Here is a 22,199-nt window from a genome sequence, read left to right as displayed (position 1 = left end):
TTTCTCCATGCTGTGTTGCGTTGTCAGCCGACCACGGTGCCAAGCAGCTGCCTGGAAATGATGTCAGAGCCCTACTTCAGCACGCAGCCTGCAGAGCTGCCAGCTCCTGCTGTGCCCTGTGTGGGGTATGGGTGCCACGGGACCCCTGAGCCATGTGCTGCCCAGGGCCTGTAGTGAGGTGGCACCTACATATAACTAGAGTGGGGTCTCAGGGAACTGCTCCACCACCCACTCTGGGGAGCCCCATGGGTCCCCATAGGGCGCAGGAGGGTCGCAGCAAGGCCCCGCACGCATCACACTGCTGTGGGGTGAGTGCCGGAAAGGAGAGCGCTGCCTATTGCTTTAAGCTCCCTCCCCGACCACGGGTATTTTTTTATTTTTTCTCCCGCTCTATGAATGGGTTTTGCTGTAAATTATAGCTTTGCACACATTCCCTCGGGTCGAGGAAAATAACCTCCGCCGAAAAGCCAGCCCGGATTGGTGAGCGGCTCCCCCTCTCCGCTCCCTAATTGAAACCAAATGTGCGAGATGTAGGATTGTGGGATTTCTGGCCGGCTCCCAGGAATCCGCAGAATGTGAGCGGGCTCGCAGAGGCATCTTGCATCAGCCCGGGGAAGTTCGCTCCTCGCCTGGCTCCCGCCGCCCGGGCGAGGGGCGAGCAGCCCGCCTGCCACCATCCCTATCCTGCTCCGGTGAGTCCCTTGGGGTGAATGGGAGGTGTCCAGCCCCAGTCTGGGGGCTTCAGGGGGAAGAGGGGTCTGCGCTCTGTTTGGACGCTGTGTGTTGGGGCTGGGCGCGGAGCGTGTGTCTGGTGGCGGTGCTGAATGGCCGTGGTGCCCCGCTGTCTCTGCGGTCCCCAGCCAGGCACACGTGTCCCCATGGCTGTGAGGGACACAGGGATGCCGCTTGGGTGCCCCCAAGCACCCTTTCCCAATCCCAGCGCTGGGGACCCGCTCGTGGCTCCCCGTGCCAGGGCTGTGTGGCTGTGTGCCATGGAAGGGTGATGCCATGCGCAGTGGCGGGGCGATGCCATGCGCCATGGCGAGGTGATGCCGCGTGGCTGTGTGCCGTGGCACGGAGCGGGAGGAGACCTACAGCTTTCAGCTGCTGGGGGCCCATTTGGGGTGCAGTGCCAAGGGCCACGTCTGCACCCACTGCCCCGGAGCTGTGCCGTTGGAGTCCCTCTGGGCAGCCACGGGGATGCGGCTGATACTCACAGTGTGCCGCTGGGATGTCCCTGCTGAGCCTGTGGTTGGGGAGACATTGTGGATCCAGAAGACAGGGCTGCCCCTGGCCCAACCAAGGTCCAAAGCGACATTTTCTGTGAGGAAAGGGTCCCGGCATGCTGTGCTGTTCTGCATAGGCTGTGCTGGCTGTGCAGCATGCTGGGGGCTGTAGTGTCAGCTCTGGACCCCCACCCAAACACCACCAGCCCTGCGCTCGGCGCGTCATGGCCATTCTGGGGGAGATGGGATCCAGCTCCTGGCACAGCCTCTGTGCCTCCTTCCCCTGGAGCAGTGCGCTCAGAAAGCCCACAGGGTCATCACCAAGCTTCACTTGCTTTCATTTACTTTTTTTTGCTGCTAATTTCAGTAGAAGAAGAGGGGAAGAAAAAAAAAAAAAAAAAGGAAAAATAAATAAATAAAACTGAAGCGGAAGAGGGAAGCTCAGAAGCAGCAGAAGGTGCCAGGGAGGAACTCCAAATACGCTGTGCAGTAAAAATTTCCAACAGTCAGAAAACTTCAGCAAAGCTGTTCAGACAGAGTGGTCACTTTTGTCAGAGTGGTGGAACAAAACCCATTTCCAGCTGCTCGGTACCTCTGCCTGTGCCACTGTCCTGCTGCTGCCCCTGGTGGGACCGCCAGCGCTTTCTGTGTCTGCCCAAATAGAAACCCGGCGCCTTCAGAGACAGCGGCATCTGGTCCCCTGATGCTGACAGGGTTTACTCAGCCTGAAAGAATAGTGGGAAAAATGTCTGCAGATGTCCCTTGGAATGCAGAAGGAAATTGAGATTTTAGCGTTGGAGGAGTTGGCCATCACCAGCGGGAGCCTTGCGCTCGCCCGGAGCCGTGTGGTCAAAGCTCCAGGCTGGCAGCTCGGCCCGCTCCCTGCATTTTCCGAGCTGTCAGCAGGAAAAAGGGCAACAACATACGTGCTTTTCCAAAAGGGAGAGAAGAAAAGGGAAAGAAAGGATTGCTGTAAGTCAGGGGTTGTGTCTGTGCTGCTGTGGAACTCTCCCTTAGCACACGGGCTGTGCTCGCTGCATCCTGCCTCTGTTCCAGCAGCGCCAAGCTCGGCTCTGCCACGAGAACCATCTCAGTAAATACCCTATAAATCTCAGGCAATTACCTGTTATTATCTCTTGGAGCCAGAAGGCAAGGAAACTATGCTCTGCAATGTGATACTGCTGCCATACAAGATCAGGTTGTGCAATGCTTTGCTTTTATGGCCATCCCTGGTGCTCCTGCCTTTGGGTTCAGGACTGTGCCAGTCCTGAACTGGGCTGCTGGAGGCTTCATGTGGCTCTCATGGCCCTATTGGCATTGGGGTTATGGCATCGGGGTGCCTCTGAGTGCAGGGGATGTTCAGTCCATCCCAGCAGCAGTGCTGTGACCCTCTGGTCGTGTCTCTGCAGGACTCTCGCCATGCCGGCCCTGCCCAGAGCTGCCTTGCTGCTGCTGCTACTGCTGCTGCTGCTGTGCAGCCTGCTGGCAGCCAGAGCCCAGGTCAACCCCGGTAAGTGGAAGCTGGGCAGCAGCCAGAGGCTACGGGGCTGGGGCACAGCCTCTGGTAGGGCTACGGGTATGCCTGGCCCCCTCAGCCAGGTTTACAGTTTGGGAATTCAGTGGGCTGCCTTGCAGTGCGTGCCAAGTTGTGCAGGAAGGCACACACCACTCTGTGCCCACCCCTCCACATGAGACCACAGTGTGCTCCACTAGGGCTTGGCATTGCCCAGCTCTGCACTGCTCCATGCCCTCTGGTTGCGGGGGGAGTGCTGCGGGCTGGAGCTGGCAGAGAGATGGTAAACAGGGCCAGACAAGTGGCCTTTCAGCAGCGCTCCTGGCAGCCAGGTGTGAAATAACAACCCCTTGGGAGTGGTGTGGATGTAGTGCTGCACAGGGGATGCAGCCCACCCGCCCATCCTGGTACTTTTCCACTCCCTTCGAGGCAGGCGGGTGGGTGAGCACCTGACTTTGACCGATATGTAGGCCGGGGAGCAGCATGGCCAAGAGCAGGGGGCTGCAAGTGGAATTTGGGGTGAGTAGAGTCTGGATGGAGGCCTCTCCCACCACTGCTTATGTGCTTTTTGGCAGCTGTGTGCCGGTACCCCCTGGGAATGTCAGGTGGGCACATCCCCGATGAGGACATCTCAGCCTCCAGCCAGTGGTCTGAGTCCACGGCTGCCAAGTATGGACGGTGAGTATGGGCATAGGCAGGGAGGGCTGAGAAGGGGCAGGATCTGCTGGGGCATGAGGTTGACAATGGCCACCTCTGAGCCCTCCCCATGCCATCTCAGGCTGGACTCGGAGGAGGGCGATGGTGCCTGGTGCCCCGAGATCCCAGTAGAGCCTGACGACTTGAAGGAGTTCCTGCAGATCGACCTGCATGCCCTGCACTTCATCACCCTGGTGGGCACCCAGGGCCGTCACGCTGGGGGGCACGGCAACGAGTTTGCCCCTATGTACAAGATCAACTACAGCCGGGATGGCACCCGCTGGATCTCTTGGCGGAACCGGCATGGGAAGCAGGTGAGGAGGCTGCAGGGCATGGCCCACCCCATGCCTCAGCACCTCGTTTTGCCCACTGGGTTCTGTCCCCTAGGTCCTGGATGGAAACTCCAACCCCTACGACATCGTCCTCAAGGACCTGGAGCCACCGCTCATTGCGCGCTTCGTCCGTTTCATCCCTGTCACCGACCACTCCATGAACGTGTGCCTGCGCGTGGAGCTGTACGGCTGTGCATGGCTTGGTGGGTGCCTGTCTGTCTGTCTGTCCATCCACCTATTGGGGCTGGGCTTACTGTCTCTTCCCCACAGACGGGCTGGTGTCCTACAGTGCTCCGGCCGGGCAGCAGCTCGTCCTACCCAGCGGTACCATCATTTACCTGAACGACTCTGTGTATGATGGGGCCTTCGGGTACAGGTGAGGACCAGAGTCTTGGGCAGGAATCAGAGGGTCTCATGGTAGAGCTCACCTGGTAGGAGTAAAGGTATGTCTCACAGAGTGCCCCTGTCCCACACCAGCATGACGGAGGGCCTGGGCCAGCTGACAGATGGCGTGTCGGGGCTGGATGACTTCACACAGACCCACGAGTACCACGTGTGGCCAGGCTATGACTATGTGGGCTGGCGCAATGAGAGCACTGCCGGCGGCTACGTGGAGATCACCTTCGAGTTCGACCGCATCAGGAACTTCACCACAATGAAGGTCCGCATGCCCCGCGCTCCCTGTCCCCGTTCCCTCCGTGTGCCACGCTGACGGGTTGCTCCACAGGTGCACTGCAACAACATGTTCGCCAAAGGGGTGAAGATCTTCAAGGAGGTGCAGTGCTATTTCCGATCCGATGCCAGCGAGTGGGAGCCCAACGCCATCTCCTCGGTGCTGGTACTGGACGATGTCAACCCCAGTGCCCGCTTCGTCACCGTGCCCCTGCTGCACCGCATGGCCAGTGCCATCAAGTGCCAGTACTACTTTGCTGATACCTGGATGATGTTCAGCGAGATCACCTTCCAGTCGGGTACCACTGCCTTGCAGGGTCCTCCTGGGGCTCGTGGGGAAAGCAGGGCTGCGGGGTGCTTGTTGTTCCTTTCCTTAGAACGGTTGGAAAAGACCTCTAAGATCAGCTAGTCCAACCACCAACCAATCCCAAGTGTGCCAACTAAACCATGTCCTTCAGTGCCACATCTCAGATGCAGGTGGTTCTTGAACACCTCCACCCCGAGCAGCCTGTGCCAATGCCTCACCACTATTTCAGAGAAGGAATTTTTCCTAATATCCAACCCATCCTTGACAATCTTCTCTTCTCTCTTGCCAGATGCAGCCATGTACAACAACTCAGCAGTTCCCCCGGAGATGCCCATGGCCCCCACCACATACGGTAAGGCACCAAAAAGCAACTTGCACCAAACCTGGTGGAGGCAGGCAGGGGTCACCTTCTCTTGGGAAGATGCACAGAGGCTCCAAAAGGGGAAGATTTGCCTCATCCGATGGAGAAAAAGGTGGAGGGTTTGTCCCCTCACCCCAGTGTGACCAAGCGTGTATTGTCCCCTCCTGCCAGACCCCACACTCAAGATGGATGACAGCAACACACGCATCCTGATTGGGTGCCTGGTGGCAATCATCTTCATCCTGGTGGCCATCATAGTCATCATTCTGTGGCGGCAGTTCTGGCAGAAGATGCTGGAGAAGGTGAGTGCACATGGGACAGCTGCAGGGCCTCTATGCCACCCCCAGCTAGTTGAGGTGACCATTCCAAATGCTTCTCCATTGGGCCAGATGACAGAGGGGGACATGCTGAGGGGGTATGCAAGGACATGCGCCCTCCCCAGTTCCACCATTATGGGACAAGACACAAGAGAGGGGCTCTGAGCATGGGCTCAGGATTAGCCATGGCTGTGGTGACGGGATCTGTTGTTGGGACAGAGTGTACAGAGCCCAGGGGACCCCAGGGGATAGCATGCACCGGGGTCCTATCCCAGCTCTTTCCTCCCTCACCCACTCCCACAGGCATCACGGAGGATGCTGGATGATGAGATGACCGTCAGCCTCTCCCTGCCCAGTGAATCCAGCATGTTCAACCACAATCGCTCCTCCTCCTCCAGCGAGCACGAATCCAATTCCACCTACGACCGCATATTTCCCTTGGGTCCGGATTACCAGGAGCCCTCACGCCTGATTCGGAAGCTGCCTGAGTTCACGGCGGGTGAGGAGGATACGGGTAAGGAATGGGAGATCCTCCTGGACTCACTGCAGTGCTGCAGTGTGATGGGCATAGTGCTGGGTGGGAGCTGCCCAATGTCCTGTGGGCTGCACGCCCATGGCAGGATCGTCCCCACTGTCTCCCCAGGCTGCAGTGGCCTTGTGAAGCCATCCCCAGCCAGTGGCCCCGAGGGTGTCCCGCATTACGCCGAGGCTGAGATTGTGAACCTGCAGGGCGTCACGGGTGGCAACACTTACTCGGTGCCAGCCCTCACCATGGACCTGCTGTCTGGCAAGGATGTGGCCGTTGAGGAGTTCCCCAGGAAGCTGCTGACCTTCAAGGAGAAACTAGGAGAGGGCCAGTTTGGGGAGGTGAGCTGGAGCTGGCAGGCACAAAGCCTCCATGGGCTGGGATAGATGGAGCTGGTCCTTGTGGTGACCAAAGGAGACCAGTGCTGGAGGTGATGCCCATTTGTGGCCCCTTTCCCAGGTTCATCTCTGTGAGGTGGAGGGGATGGAGAAGTTCGCAGACAAGGAATTCACCCTGGAGGGCTTGGATGCCAGCCCCAACTGCCCCGTTCTAGTGGCTGTGAAGATGCTGCGGGCCGATGCCAACAAGAATGCCAGGTACTGCTCTCATAGCACAGCCCCTAGTGGGACAACTGTATCCTCTGGGCAGTGTCCCCAGCTTCCAGCACACTTACGTGCCACGGGTCCTTCCCATCCCCTGCCCACAGAGCCCATCCCACGCCACCCCCAGGCCAAGGGGAGGGTCCCCTTGCCACGTCCTTTAATTATCGGGCACTTCACCCCACCGTGCTGGGGTGTCTGATTCCTGTGGTTTCTGTTCGGGAAAGGAATGATTTCCTGAAGGAAATCAAGATCATGTCACGGCTCAAGGACCCCAACATCATCCGACTGCTGGCGGTGTGCATCACAGACGACCCGCTGTGCATGATCACTGAGTACATGGAGAACGGTGACCTCAACCAGTTTCTGTCCCGCCATGAGGCACAGAGCCCTCCCGACGCCCAGGTGCCCACCATCAGGTAGTGCTGTGGGTGGGGGCACAGGGGCGGTGGGGGACCTGGTGTCGCCCAGCCCCTCAGCCCTGCACGGTGTCCCCAGCTACAGCGACCTGCGCTTCATGGCCACCCAGATCGCCTCTGGCATGAAGTACCTGTCCTCCCTCAACTTCGTGCACCGTGACCTGGCAACGCGCAACTGCCTGGTGGGCAAGAGGTACACCATCAAGATCGCCGACTTCGGCATGAGCCGGAACCTCTACAGCGGGGACTACTACCGCATCCAGGGCCGCGCCGTGCTGCCCATTCGCTGGATGTCCTGGGAGAGCATCCTGCTGGTACGGCCAAGTGTCATGGGTCAGCCTGTGGGGTCTTCATCTTGGATGGGTCACACCCTGTGTCTGGTGGGTGGCCTTGGGAGACACAAGGGGAAAGAGATCTGTTTGGGAGATGAGATGAGAGCATTGCAGTCATGCTCTGTTCTCATGCTGGGCATGGAGCTGGGAGATTCAGGAGGCTTTGATCTCCAGGCATTAGGAGCCGTGGAGCTGTAGGGTGTTGCACATCCCAATCCTGCTCTGCTTACCCCTGCCAGGGCAAATTCACCACGGCCAGTGATGTGTGGGCATTCGGCGTGACACTGTGGGAGACCTTCACGCTGTGCCGGGAGCAGCCTTACTCACAGCTGTCTGATGAGCAGGTCATCGAGAACACCGGAGAGTTCTTCCGGGACCAGGGCCGGCAGGTAGGAATGGAACAGGCAGTGCTGGGTGGGAGCTGCAGGTCTGGGGAGAATAATAGAACCATAGAGTCATCAAGGTTGGAAAAGACCGCTAAGATCACTTTGTCCAACCATCAAACCATCAGGACGCTAAGGGGATGGATGGGGAGTTTGGCGGCTCTTTGCCATGAACACAAAGTCCTGGTGCATGGGGGAATTGGGCACTCTAGGGCCAGTATGGTGAGGCAGTGGCACAGGTTGCCTAGAGAGGTGGTGGGTGCCCCATCCTTGGAGACGCCCAAGGTCAGGCAGGATGGGGCTCTAAGCATCTGGTGGAGCTGTGGGTGTCCCCTGTTCAGGGGAGTGGGACCAGATGGCCTTCTAACTCAAATGATTCGGTGATTTTATGATTTTGCTGTTGTCCGTTGGTAGTACATGGTGCTAAGTCTCTCTTTTTCCTTTTATTTTGAAGACGTACCTTCCCAAGCCTGCATTGTGCCCTGATTCTGTTTATAAGCTAATGCTGAGCTGCTGGAGACGGGACACTAAAGACCGTCCGTCCTTCCAGGACCTGCACCGCCAGCTGCAGGAGGCGGCCACCGAGGAGTGACCCTGTGCTCAGCGGGCACCACTTCCCAGGAGGAGAGCCCCAGTGCGGCAGGGGAGCACAGGGCAGCACGGCCCCGGGGCTCTGAGCTGGGAGCGCTGCGGGTTGGACAGAGGTTATTTATTGGGGACAGTGACTTTGTGGGCCCAGGACCACGTGCCTTAAGGGAAGCCATACGGTTCCTCACCGTGCACCATCAGACCCCTGCACGTGGACAGGAGGAACTGTGGATTTCAGGGTGCACGGACCCCTCTGACTTTTTTTTACGCCCTTACTTCATCGCGGCACCATTTGCAGTACCCTATTGCTGAGGCATGTATATATTCAGTAGAAGCACGTGTATATACGGGAGAACCCGCTGAAGAGATGGTGTCGTGGTTTCCTTGGGGCTCCCGGGTGACACGTGGGTACGCGGCGCCCGATGGGCGGGGCGAGAGAGCGCGGAAGTGGGCGGGGTCTAACAGACCACGCCCACAATCTCCCTCTCGCTCCGCCCCGCCTCTCGCCCCACCATCACGCCACCGGCCGTGTGGTCACGCCCCCTCCGCCTGCACCCATTGGTCGAGGAGGGAGGCGGGGCGATGACGTAGGCAGGAGGAGAGGGCGGGTAGCGGATATAGGGCAGCGGTAGCGGGCGAGCCGGGAGCGCGAACCGGACCGAGATGGAGCGAGTGGTGCTGGTGACGGGAGCCAGCGGGTGAGCGCGCGGGGCCGGAGGTCTCGGGGTGTGGGGAGGGCATTGCCTACGCTTGACGCTGAGCATCGTGCCGTTGCAGCGGCGTGGGGCTGGCGTTGTGCCGGCGGCTGCTGGGGGAGGATGGACGCATCCACCTGTGCCTCGCCTGTCGCAACACCCAGAAGGCAGAGGCCACGCGGGACCTGGTGCTGCAGGAGTACCCCGCCGCGCAGGTCTCCACCGTGGAGGTAGACCTGGGCAACCTGGCCTCCGTGCTGCGTGCTGCGCAGGAGCTGCGCTGCAGGTGAGTGGGTAACCCTGTTATCCCTACCTGATCCCCCCCATCTGACCTTCTCTCCCCCCCGCTGTCCCCATCTGGCCCCCCGTGTCCCTCTGTGCTGCTCACCCTGCTGTCCTGCTCTCCCTACAGGTTCCAGCGCCTGGACTTTGTCTACCTCAATGCCGGCATCATGCCCAACCCTCATGTGAACTTCAAGGCCCTGTGGAAGGGGCTCCTGACCGGGTAAGGATGTGGGTGCTGCTGTGAGCTGGCCATGACTCGAGGGGTTGGTGAGCGAGGGTCCAAACTGATGGACCCTAACTCAGCATCACAGCACAGCTCAGGTTGGAAGGGATCTGCAGGTGCCCATCAGGTCAGGCTGCCCAGGATCCCGTGTAACCTGGCCTTGAATGCTTCCACAGATGGGACATCCCCAGCTCCTCTGGGTGGTCTATGCCAGGGCCTTGCCACCATAAAGAAGATCCTTATGTTTGACTGGAATTCACACTTGTTTAGTTTAAAACCTTTGCCCTGGAGCACCAGGAGGTGTGGCTGTCCTCGGGGAACCCTGCATGCTGTCTGAGCCAGGCAGTAGGGCCAGCTGTGGGCTGGAGGGGAGGTTGGTGCTCAGCCTAGGCCTGGGGAGGAGTGAGAAATACTTGTGTGTTCTTGGGGGATGAAGTGTGCTCTCACTGGGTCTTGTTTCTGTGCTTTTTTCCCAGCTGTAGGTCACAGTGTTTTGTGATGCTGTGATAGCTGGCTGCTAATGAGAGAGCTGAGCTGGGGATCAAAGTTATGGGATGGATTCTGATACAGCTGGGTGCTGAATGTAGACGCAAGGCTGCTTTTCTCATCTGCTGATAGGTCTTTGTTCCATGCCTGAGATTGGTCTTCATATCTGAATGCTCTGTTTCCTACCCTTGGTTTCCAGGAAGGTGCTCCATATGCTGACCACTGCAGAAGGCATCATGACACAGACAGACAGACTGAATGGGGACGGGCTGCAGGAGGTGTTTACCACCAACCTCTTTGGGCACTTCATCCTGGTGAGGCTGTGCGAAAGTCGGGCTGTAGGTCTGGGTAGCATAGCACAGTGGGTGCTGATGTGGGTTCTGCCTTTCAGGTTCTGATCCTGCTGCAAGCTCAGGCCTGACAGATAAAGAATGATAGGAGAAAGGTCTCCTGCCGTGTTGAAATAGCTCTAAGTGGTCACAGAGTTGTTGTAAGGATCAATGCAATCTAAAGCTTACCGTAGTCAGTGGGTAGAGGTAAACCAGGCACAGCTCTTTCCCTCTCCAAGGAGGCCACCAAGGCTTGGCTCTGTGGATTTCTGAGGTGTTCCTCTGAGCTGTGCAGAACACTGCCACTGCTTGTACAGCTTCCTGGGAAAACATGGGCTGAAGCTGCACCTGAGCTGTGGCTGCTTTTTCAGCGCTCCCTTCACAGCTTGGTGTGGCTCATGTGTGGCCCATCTACGAAGGTTGGCCATTACTAGGAAAGCTGAGCTGGCAGCTTTTCGGTATGGTGAAACGATGCCATGAAGCTTTACAATTGTGGTGACAATTCTTTTTCAGATTCGTCAACTCGAATCTCTGCTCTGCGGTAATGAAAAGCCATCACGACTCATCTGGACCTCCTCCAGCAATGCAAGGGAATCTGCCTTCAGCCTGTCTGACTATCAGCATGCCAAGGGGCAGGAATCATACAGTTCCTCCAAATATGCCACTGACCTGACAAGTGTGGTTCTGAACAGGAAATTTAATAAGCAGGTGACAATGGGATTTGTGTGTCTGAAGGACTTAATGAGCAGCTACTATTTGTAATTATTGTTACATTGTTGTTGCCTTGCTGCATTAGTTTGCAGCAAACAGATATGTGCCTTAATGCATGCGTAGGAACTGGCTGTGGCTGCACTGGTGGGGCATGCAGGCTGCCAGCCACAGGTCTTCCTGCTTGAGCCATCCACTACAGAGTATTTCTGATAGCAGAAGCTTTTAGGAGAGGTTCCTACCTTGCAAGCTTTAGTTTTCTATTGAAACCAGAGAATTGGTCTGAAAGAGCAAAGGGCTGAAGTGCTGGCCACTCTTCTCAGGTGCATGTGCCCACTTGAGGCATAGATTCTGCCAGAGGGAGGGGGTAGGAGCCCTTCTTTACTGTTCTGTAGTTACAAACTGACTGTTTCTTCTCTGCAGGGTCTGTATTCCAGTGTTGTTTGTCCTGGCCTCGTTATGTCCAACATGACCTTCCGAATTTTGCCAGTTTTTCTGTGGGTGCTGCTGATGCCCATCATGTTTTTGGTAAGAGGCTCTTTGCTGGTTTGAAGGAGCTCTTTGGAGCAGCCTGCTTGTGGCTTCTCACTACTATTATGGCTCTGTAGCTCTTCAGTTGAATTGGGCAGCCATGCCCTGTGTGGGCAACTTGCTGACTTGTTCAAGGGGCTGGTGGTTCCTCAAAGCAACCTTCTGGCCTTCTGGAGCAGCAGGTTTCCTGGGAGGAGAGAGATGGCAGTCTCCTTCTCTAGGAGCTTCTTGGAGCATGGGGCGCAGAGGGGAGAGTTAATGACACCCCTTTAACCTACACCAGATAGGTGCTGCTGCTCTTGTTATGTGCTCTGACACAGCCTGTTGACTGGAGTGGCTTTCAGGGCTTACTCTTGAGTGTCTGCTTCTTGTGGGCTGCTCTTCCAGCGAAGGTGCAAAGCACGTCTTGGAGAATGGAAGGGAAAGGCCTTGCTGCATCTGCTTGGCACTGGGAGGAAGGCACTGCACTGCTGGTGTCTTTATTCTGCTGTAGGTTTCTTGTGGGAAGGAGAAACAGAAGGTGTATTCAGATCTTGCCAACCTGCCCTTGGGTAGTATGGGTCCTGGTTTTTCCAGCAGAGCTCCTCAAAGCAGCTCTGCTGCTGGGAAGTACTGCACACAGATAGAGCTCAGCCTTTCAGTTGCAGCAGCATCAGCAAGACTCTCAGTACCAGGCTGGTGTGGGCTTGCAAAATAACATGCTTTTCAGCAGTAGTGGAGTTCTGGACGAAACTTGTCCCTCATTCCTTGACATGCTGTTTGTTTTTGCAACAGTCTTTGACTTTCTTAGAGGCACAGAAAGAACACCCAAAAAATGCCAAGTTGTTTGCTTTCTGTCCCTTCTCCCGCTCCCCAAAAGCTGCTTTTGCCATTTGTTCCTGTAGCTTCAGCTTTCTAGACTCAGTGCAGTTCTGGCCCTGCTGCAGGATGCCTGCCCCAGCTGTCTGAGCAGGCAGTGGCTGATCCTGGCAGATCACCTTTCTCCTGTCAATGGAGAAGGCAGTGCCTTCTCACTTGTCCTCAGCGCTGATGGTGTTGAGGACCCATTTGGTCTCCAGCCATATCACAACCACACAGGGCAGGAAGCAAAGTGCCTGTGGGATGTGTGCTTGCCTTGTTGCCTGCCTCCTTCTGCCTATGGAATGAGGCTCGCTGGTCTGGTGGGTGGCCCAGGGAACCAAGCTTGTGGGGACAGAAGGATGCTTCAGTTCCAAGTGTGCAGCATTGACTGGAGGCAGCCTTGAAAGCATTTCTACCCTTGGTAGATGGTCTTGTTGTTGGGCTTGTCAAAGAAACCTTGGGTCAAAATACTGATGCTTTCTTGTATATTTTTTTTCCTCCATCAGATACGTTTCTTTGCCAAGACTTACACTCTGACACCGTATAATGGAGCAGAAGCTCATGTAAGTGCTTCACTATTTAATTTAACAGCTCTCTCTCTAGGATAGCTCTTCCCAGCACCTGCAGACTCTAAGATGCCCTCTACAGGGCTGGGGTCTGTGTGCTGGATTTATTCTCCGAATCCCTTACAGCAGGAAGTGCTGGGAGACCAGAAGTGACCAGGGCTGATCCCACAGGTCTCTTTGTCAGGTGTCCAGAGAATGGAGGATTTAGGCAAACTAAACTCTTCCCCTTCTTTCCCTAATGGGGAGGGTGTTGCCCTGCCTTTTTGCTGTCAAACCACAGGCGCATAGCCAGAGGGCAATGCAGGCAGGGTAGGTTGAAGCTGAGGGCAACCAGTTTGGAATTTCTTCTCCAGGTATCTAGTCTCCCCAAGCTTAATGAAAGCACCCGTGGTGTTTTCACCCATGTCATCCAGAAGCAGGGTCCTTACCTATAGGTTTGGTTGGGACTCCCTGCATGACTCTGTGCTGTTCTTCCTAGGTGTGGCTGTTCAAGCAGAAGCCAGAATACCTGGATCCACTTGTCAAGTACCACAGCTGTACCTCTGGACTGGGGAAGAACTTTGTGGAGCCTAGAAAGGTGAACAGAGCATCAGCCTCCTGCTGTGGGGACTTGGCTGGGGTCCTGCTGTGTGCTGCCTGGTACAGAGCAGAAGGGTTGGTGATGGAGGTCCTGGGGCTGGAGAGGAAACTAGCTGTGTGCTGAGCAGTAGAGAGGGATGTGGAACTATCTATGAGGTTTTCCTAGAGTAGCACATCTGCCATCCTCATACTGGAGTCTGTAAGCTCTTAGGACCAGCCAGGAGGGTTTGTGTTGCTTTCTGTTCTATCTGTTACTTAATTGGGCAATCCCCCCTCTGTTGGGCTGGTGGGAAGGTGGGAACAAAGGCAGCAGTAAGTACTTCTGATGTCAGCTGACGTCCAGGTGGTAGCAGGGGAATGTGGGAGCTGGTGGTACTTTGGTCTCTGACAGTGTGTCATGGTTGAGACTGCTGCACCACAAGCTCGACTTGAACAGGCTCTGTGTATGACCTGGTCTCTTGGCAATGAAGATCTTGCTCAGAACAGGATCAGTGTGTTATGATGCTTCCCCACAATGTGCTCTGTGCTCTGGAGATGGATGCCTCTGGGTGCCACACTAGAGAATCCAGAGCTGCCCTCAGTATTCGTACAGACCGCCAACAATGACATGTCTCAGTGCCCTTCTTATTCTTTTCCAGCTTGATGTGGATGAAGAAACTGCTGAGAAATTTTACCAGAAGCTGTTGGAACTGGAGGAGCAAACTCTAGAGAAATATGGCGATCTCCTAGATTAAATAAAACTCATTCTCAGTGAGTTAAGGCTTCTATCAGTAACGTGGGCTTCCTTCATTCTGGTGCTACTTGGGGTGCCTGCTCTTCTGTGGGCATATGGCTTCAGCACTGATCTTCCTTCTCTAAAGAAGGTGAACAGTTCCTGAAAATGGGAATGTGAGAACTGAAGAAGAATATTTAGTCTTTCTGGTATGGGATTTTTCTGGCGTAAAACTGGAGACCTAGCGTAGGTGGAAACTGTCCTAACACAGCTGTGAGGCGTTGTCTTCTAAAAACATGACTGAACTGTGTACAGCTCAAGAGGAGCCTCAAAACATGGTTTGAATGTGGCTTGGTGTGGGGAAGGCAACAGCCTGGGGTGCTGCTGTGAGTTGTGGCTCCACCAGTCCTTCGAGATGGTTTGAACTCATGACCTGTGGCTAATCCTGACATACTTGAAGGCCCAACTTCAGCTGAGCTGCTTCTGTTTGCACCCCAGAGCTTGGGCCAGCATTCCCAGGGGCTGGCAAGATTGAGCCTTGCTGAAGCTCAGGCTGTGTATGGCCCTGAGGCAAAGCTCCTGAAAAAAGAGGGAATGGCACCTCTTGCCTCCGCTGTGAGGTTAGATGCTTTTTGGATAGCTGGAAAACATGAGCCATCCCTTGGATTTGGGGCCCTATGTTCTAGCCATGACTGACTGGGAAGGCTGAGGCTGTTGAAGTTAGCTGGGTTTCAGGGCCTGACTGCTCTGTCTGTTGCAAGAATGAGGTCACCCTGTTATTTATATCTATTTAACTGTCTTTTTATATTTAATAAGTATTCTTTCTGTTACCTATCTTGTGAGTACCTCGTGTACTTTCAATGCTGCAACAAATAAATAATCAGCACTCACTTGTCCTTGCTATGATGGAGTTTTTGGTGCGATACGGGATGCTGGGAGGGAGGGCATACCTGTGTGTAGCAGGGAAGTGAGGGGTCCCCAGGGCACCTGTGAGCAGCCCGCTCATGTGCCTTCTAATTAATGGCAGGCATTAGTAACTTCTGAGGACTTCGGTGTGGTTTTGTACATTGAACGTTTGTCTGAGACAATTTCCTCGCTTCAAGTACTTGAGACAAGTGGATGTCTCCAGCACTTACTCACCTACCTTGTCACATAACTAGTGATTAATTACTGTGCTACTGGGAACACTGGCTGTGCCCAGGCACTGCCCTGGGGTAGGCAGGAGCTGGCAGGAAGGCTCAGCATGTAAAGGCTCTGACTTCTGTAAAGCAGATGGAGCGTGTGCTTGTGTGAGCCTTCAGTTAAGCACAGGAAAGGCTGTCCTGGGCCGACCTGGCCTCTAGCTTTGTTCAACAGAACCTCTCAGGGCTGTAATCCCGCTTTTCTGGGCAGGAAAGGAGGTAATGATAGCAAGCCAGTGGCTGGCTGCCTGCCTCCCCTTGAGCTGCGTACCTTGTCTTACAACACTATTTGGCTTCTTGTTCTAGAGAGTAATTAAGCCTTTCCCTTAATTGGCTTTAGACGTGTTTCTTGAACACTGCAGTGCTTCTGCCCTGGGATTTGCTATCCACTACAGCTTTCAGATTCTCATAGCCAGAGACACTCCATCATTCCTCATACTATGGATGCTGTGCCCTGCTCTGACAGCTCTTTCTTAACCTTCTTTGGGGTGTAATGTATGGAGCAGCAGATACTGCTCACAACAGTCTGACACAATGCATCATGAAATGAGTGCAGCTTGTGGGAGGTGGGAAGCAGAGGGTTCTTATGCCAAGGTAATCACAGGTGTTGTTTGTGCCTTCTCTCAGAGCCAGCTGCATGGCTTGGTGTAGAGTAAGGAATGTGTGCAGTCCTGACACCATAGCTGTGATGGTGTGAGGACTTGAATGCAGTGGGATCTAGAGAAGTCAGCTTTCCATCAGCTGGAAGTCAGCTACAAGGGGGAATGGTCTTAAACTGAGACAAGGGGGGTTTAGGTTAGATATTAGGAGGAAGATTTTCACCCAGAGGGTGGTGATGCACTGGAACAGGTTGCCCAAGGAGGTTGTGGATGCGCTGGAGGCATTCAAGGCCAGGCTGGATGTGGCTCTGGGCAGCCTGGTCTGGTGGTTGACGACCCCACACATGAGAGGGGGATTGAAATTTGATTATCGTTACGGTCCTTTTCAACCCAGGCCATTCTATGAACTGATATATATGGAGAAAGCAAATGTTTTCTGGTGTGCAACCTTTTAAGCCTGGAATGAAGTAAGCAGTTTGGTTGGCAGGATGGGCACAGATGGATGACAGTAAGTGGGATCTTGGATGATTTTTCTCGTATGCGCTTGAGTTGCACATTTCTTGGAGAAGGTGAGCCTGGTGAGATGGGACACGTGCTTTATGCCTGCGCAGAGGCTCCGGCTCTGTTTCTGGCTTGGCCTTCAGCTGGGAGCCATGGGCAGAACCTGGTGCCTTGGAAGGGAAGCTGCCCCATGCCTGGGTGCGGCCCAGCTGCTTACTCTCCTTGTTTGGCTCCCTGGAGAGAGTGTGTGGGTCAACGTGTGTTACTGGAGAAGCGAGGGCTGGGCTGCCCTAATTCCCTATCCCTTCTTCCTGCCCTGGTTCTGTGTTGTTCTGTGCCTTGTTCTGTCCTGCACCTGTGCCTTCAGTGCAGGAGTGGCAGGTAAAGAGGTGTTTGGGGCTGTTCTAGGCTCAAGGTGTGCCCAGGAACACTGAGCTGCTGAGCGGTTTGGGTGCATCACCCACCTTGCTCAGTTGCACCCAGAATGAGACAGTGTCCAGAATCTCAAGGTTTTGCACCGAGGCCATCTAAAGGTGGTCTTTTCCCTTCTTGGTGACTCTGGCCCATGCCCAGCTGCATGTCCTGGTTCAGGTGTCTGCCCCAGGTGCCTGAGCAGAGCCAGGCTGTGCTCTGAGCTGCTCATCTTTGGGGTTGATTGTGTGCTGTTCTTGGCTAACAAGAGTGTGTATGTGTAGCTTTATCCCCAGCTAATCCCTCTAGCTTGAGGCGCATCCAGTCATGAAACTGGTAATGGAGAAATGACAACTGGGTCAAGGAGAGCAGGCAAGTACTGCACACATCCATAAGACTCTGCCCAGCACACTTCTGTCTCCTCATCTTGCGTGCTATGGCAAAGAAGACCCAACCAATGCCAAGGTGTGAGTCAAGGGCATTGCTTGGGTTATGTACGTGGAACTGGCAAGCCCTTCATGCAGCAAAACCAGCTCTTGCCCTGAGCACACGGCCAGCTGTGACAAAGACGGGTGAAAAATGCAGGGACATGTGACAAGTGACAAGTCTGGAATGGCAACAGTGAGTCACTGCTGAAGCAGGAATCTTCTGCTGGTTTGGGGGCTTCCAGAGATCTCTGAGGTGGGTGCTAAGCGTGAAAGCTTGCCGTGGTTGTTTCACAACATCCTGCATGGCTGGGCTGTGTGTTCCTCCTTTGCCAGCCATTATGACTGGTCTGCGGCCACTGATTTCTTAGCTGTAGAGGCAAAGGGGTTGCATTGCTCCAGATGCAGCTCAGGTCTATCACTACTTACAGCTCAGTGGCCTTTACCTATGTAGGGCACTGTAGGAGTGGGAGTGGCAGGGCTGAGATCCTCTGGGCTGGATGAGCTCTGCTCCTCTAGCACGGAATCACCAGTAAGCAGATCGGTCCCTGTAAACAGGTGCAATGCAGCCATCGTGTTTCAAAACATCCAGTATTAATCTTCCAGTGGCAGCTTTGCTGTTGGCAGTGCTTTGCAGGAGCTGCCCAGGCTAGGGGCAGACGATCATGTGCTGAAGGGCTGGGCTGCTCGTGGGGAGATAAAGCCTCTCTAGGGATCCTTGCAGGAGCACAACAGCTCCGGGGAGAAGAACCAGCAGGGCACGGGGCTGGGTGGTTTTGCTGCTGACTTCGGCTGCAGGCAGGTTCCTTGCCTGCCATTAAGGACCAAAGTAGAGATGGGATCCACCATGTTGTTTCCCTGTGCCCCCCCACAGGCCTGCAGCTGGGCCGTGGGTGCCTTGGTGTGGCTGTCATTGCTGTCCCATGACACACAGGGCTAGGCAGGGTGACACTGGGGGTTATTAGGTCCCGGATATGTTGCTGGGGGTACCTCGTGGTGCCGGTGGCACGTGGTGAACATGCCCCTGTGACACCCGCCCTGTGCTCGCTGCCCACTGGTGCCAAGCTGTGCTGTGTCATCAGCCACAGCAGGTCCTGCCGGCACCCCGCATGACCCAGGGAGCCGTATCAATCACCTCTTTATCAGCCCTTGCTCATCTGCCTTTGCTCCCCACCTTTTCCGCTTGGCTGTGCAGTGTCGGAGCTCCAGGCTAGAACATGGGGTGCAGGCACGTGGTGGGTCGGTTCCTCGTCCACGTGGGAGCTGTGGGCTGAGCTGCAGTGTCCTGAGCTTCGTGAGAGCTTGTTGAAGTAGGACAGGCAGCTCCAGCCATTTCCTGTGCTTGCTTCATGGTTCTGCTGAGTGCTGAGCACCAGCAGCTCCTGCAGAGTCTGCCTGCCTGTGTGGAGCTCTGCCTGCATTTCCCTGCAGCTCCTGGAAACTAACTTCTCTCTGAGCTTGAAGTATCCCCAGGACATTTGAGTGGGGTTTTGCCTGGGAGATCAGAACGGGTTTTGCTTCCATGCTTCACCCAGCCATGAGTAGTGCTGGAAGCTGTCACCTAGGGCTTCCTCAGTCCCTGTGTCCCTGTGTCCCCCACCAAAACAGGGACCTGGGCTCTTGGGCTGGGCGTAGGTGTTGGATAGTTTTGCCCGGCAGACTGAGCATGTTGTTCTGCTCTGCAGTGTGGGCACAAGGTGAATGTGTTTTGAAACCCAATGAGGTGGAACCTCCCATTGATCACAGGGGCTTGAGAGGTTTAATTACAGCGTGCAGTGGGGACAGTGCAAGTCAGCTGGAGGAAGGCAGGATGTGTAGAGATGTGTGCACGCACTATGGGAGGAGAACAGAGGGATGAAATGCGGATGGATGTTGGACTCTCCCCTCCATTGCCCTCTGGCTGGAGCAGCTGGAGGGCCTGGATTTCAGAGTAATATGGCTACAAAGCAGAACACATGATCTGGTGCAAACTCTGTACTCAGCTGCTGTGCAGCTCAGCTTGGTGTAGGTTCTCCAAAATCCAGCTTCAAGGTGCATTTACCACGTGGAATAGAGCTGCTCAGGAAGCTGAGGGCATGTTGCAGCCTGCTGGTACAGCTAAGCATTCCTGGCTTGGACAAAGCTCCTTGCCTGGCCAGGGCACCCTGCAGAAGAATGCTGGTACAGGCGTGCCTCCTGCAGGCAACATGTTGGGCAGCTTCAGAACCAGCTACCTTCCAGGGCAGGTGTGCATTTACTGAGCACCATTTGACTCATAGACAGAAATGGAATTGTCATTGCTGAGGTCAGCTGGGAGCCACTCAAATTGCTGGGCAATTCAGATTTGCGTCATGAGCTTTCCTGCATAGTCACCCAGCTCCTCGGGATGGATTTCCTCCTCCAGCAGATGAAGATGGCAGCGAGCTCTCCCTGTCCTGGCACAGAAGCCAATGCACGAGGGTCTGTGTATCACCCTCCTGCCCTCTAACCATGACCCAGGTGAGAGGCTTCTGCTGGGGCTGCCTCTAAATGCTCAGCTGGCCCTTGGGAGTGGCAGAAGCATTGCTTTCAATGAAACCCCTTGGGCTGCAGAGCTCAAGGATGTGACAGCATGCACCTTGGGCTTGTTTCTCCATGTGATCCCTAGAAGGCACAGCTGGGTGACGTGGTGCACTAGGGGTGTTGGTAACGGCACCTGCCTCCAGCAGCTTTGGTTTCTTCCATCAGGATGTGGTCTCCCACTGTAGGTCGTGGGATCAGAGAATGCAGGAGGTGAGGCCATGGGAAGGTGCTGGCAGCTCTGGCAATGCACCAGGCATGTGCAGGCGGTGTGTCCCACCGGGAAGGGTGGGTACCTCTCAGCTGAGGAAGTAACTGGCTGTGAAACCATGGCTCAGTGCTGAGTGTGGTGCTGGTTAACCTCTCCTTGGACCATCTGGGTGATGGAGCACTCTCAGCACAGCTGCAGATGGCAAGCCTGGGAGCAGCAGCTGCTGATCCACCAAAGGGCAGTGCTGCCATCCAGAGGGACTGGAGAGGTGGGCTGGTGTGATCCTCCTGGCGCTGAGCGAGGAGAAGTGCAGAGTCCTGGCCCTAAGGAGGAACAAGCCCAGGCATCCCCACGTCCTGGAGAGCGGCGTTGTGGAGACGGAGCTGATGGTCCTGGGGGACACCTGGTGGACAGCCCGGCATTAGCTCCGGGACGCTCCGTGCAGCGAATTTCATCAGCGAGCGTCCCAAGTCGTGCAGCGGCAGCAGCAGCTCGGCAGGGGCGGCCGTACCGCGGGATGGTGCTGCGGTGCCTCTCAGCGCGGCCCCGGGGCAGCAGCAGCAGCCGGAAGGCTCCCTTGGATCGGCTGGGCTCGGCACGGTTTGGCTCTGCACAACGCGGCAAAGCATCGGGATGGCACGGCCAAGCTTTTTTGCAGCGGGGACGACCTGCTGGCTTGTGCTCAGCCGTGCCGAGCCGTGCTGTGCAGTGCCAAGCTGCGCCGAGCCCTGTGAGCCCTCCCAGTGCCTGGGCTTGTTCCTCTCAGGGCCAGGACTCTGCACTTCTCCTCGCTCAGCCCAGGAGGTTCCATCAGCCCACCTCTCCAGTCCCTCTGGATGGCAGCACCGCCCTTTGGTGGATCAGCAGCCGCTGCTCCCAGGTTTGTTGTCTGCAGTTGTGTCGCATCATCCAGATCGTCCATGCGGAGGTTTAACAGCGCTGACCCCTGGCCTCCAGGGTACACTGCAAGCTGCTGGCCTCCAACTAGACCACGCTGTTCTCTTTGCCCCCTCCCTTCAGGTGTCTGAACACATCAGTGAGCTTCCCCTGAGCCTTCTCCAGGCAGCTCTCAGCCTCTCCCCATGCTTCACAGCATTCTCTTCCAAGCAGCTCCATGTCCCTCCTGTACTGTGAGGCTGGGCGCTGCGCTCCTGGTGTGGCCTCAGCAGCACCAAACAGAAGGGCAGGATCACTGTGTTGAGCTGCTAGCAATACTCAGCCTGATGCAGCCCAACACCACTTGTCTTTTATTTTTATTTTTATTTTTTTTTTGCAGCAGGGACACCCTGCTGGCTCAGCTTGGCATGGCACAGCCCCAGCCTTGTGGCAGAGCCTGTGCAGGAAGGAAGAAGCAGTGGTGCACAGGTGAGCTTGCAGCCTCCCACAGAGTTCAGCAGCCCCTGAAGCACACTGACACACTCTGCTGTCCTCTTTCTGTCAGTTTGCCCTGCTGGGTTGTTTCTTGGAGGGGGATTATTCAGAACTTAGAGATGACCACAGTGAGTCTGCATTTCTCACCACTGTCTCCTCCTGCCCCCAAAGGACAGGCTTAAAATTGTCTTCAGCCCAAACTAAATACCACCAGAACCACTTTCTTCCCCAAGTACAGAAAAGAAAGCAACAAAGGATGCTGATAACACGTGAGATCCTTCCTTTCCCATGCATCCTTGGGCTGCCTGCCCTGTGTGCCCGTGGTGTGCCAGGGACAAGAGCCACTCTGCCTCCTGATAGCAACCAGGCTGCTCTGAGGCTTTTAGTCTGAAACCATTTCCCCTTGTCCTGTCACAGTAGACCATGCTGGAGAGTCTGTCCCCTTCCTTCTTACAGCCCCTGTGTACACTGTCAGGTCTCTCTCAGGTCTCCTCAGAGCCTTCTCTCCATGCTGAACAGCCCCAGCTCTCAGCCTGTCCTCGTAGGGAGGTGTTCCACCACTTGGTTCACACTTGTGGCCCTCCTCATCAGCAGTCTTGCTAAGGGTGGACTCGACCCCACTGTCAAGCAGTGATGAAGATGTTAAGGAGCCCTGGTACCACCGCTGACCAGTACTGACCCCTGCAGGACACTGCTCGTCACGGATCTCCACCCAGACACTGAGCCATTGACCACTG

At 55.6% G+C, this 22,199-nt stretch overlaps 2 protein-coding genes across 3 annotated transcripts; both read left to right on the top strand.

The window, feature by feature from the left end:
- Window positions 1–2,645: 2,645 nt before the first annotated feature.
- DDR2 (discoidin domain receptor tyrosine kinase 2) lies at window positions 2,646–8,275 on the top strand (the record flags this gene model as incomplete). The annotated part of the gene is made up of 16 exons (XM_079536091.1): window positions 2,646–2,736; window positions 3,315–3,417; window positions 3,518–3,749; window positions 3,823–3,970; window positions 4,038–4,143; window positions 4,245–4,428; window positions 4,495–4,738; window positions 5,036–5,098; window positions 5,279–5,409; window positions 5,728–5,938; window positions 6,068–6,291; window positions 6,410–6,546; window positions 6,777–6,968; window positions 7,048–7,282; window positions 7,540–7,689; window positions 8,138–8,275. The coding sequence occupies 16 exons, from the start codon at window positions 2,646–2,648 to the stop codon at window positions 8,273–8,275; spliced, it is 2,589 nt and encodes an 862-aa protein (XP_079392217.1).
- Window positions 8,276–8,934: 659 nt separating this feature from the next.
- Window positions 8,935–14,247, top strand: HSD17B7 (hydroxysteroid 17-beta dehydrogenase 7; the record flags this gene model as incomplete). 2 transcript variants are annotated; one of them, XM_079536136.1, is made up of 9 exons in its annotated part: window positions 8,935–8,969; window positions 9,049–9,252; window positions 9,379–9,471; window positions 10,160–10,274; window positions 10,803–10,997; window positions 11,421–11,525; window positions 12,875–12,931; window positions 13,413–13,511; window positions 14,152–14,247. In XM_079536136.1, the coding sequence occupies 9 exons, from the start codon at window positions 8,935–8,937 to the stop codon at window positions 14,245–14,247; spliced, it is 999 nt and encodes a 332-aa protein (XP_079392262.1). The 2 variants fall into 2 exon arrangements, with proteins under 2 accessions (XP_079392262.1, XP_079392263.1); XM_079536137.1 differs by lacking the exon at window positions 9,379–9,471.
- Window positions 14,248–22,199: the final 7,952 nt, after the last annotated feature.

This window comes from Tetrao urogallus, assembly GCF_951394365.1.
Source record: "Tetrao urogallus genome assembly, chromosome: 5".
Lineage (NCBI taxonomy): Eukaryota > Metazoa > Chordata > Aves > Galliformes > Phasianidae > Tetrao > Tetrao urogallus.
This window is presented reverse-complemented; position numbering and strand designations above follow the sequence as displayed.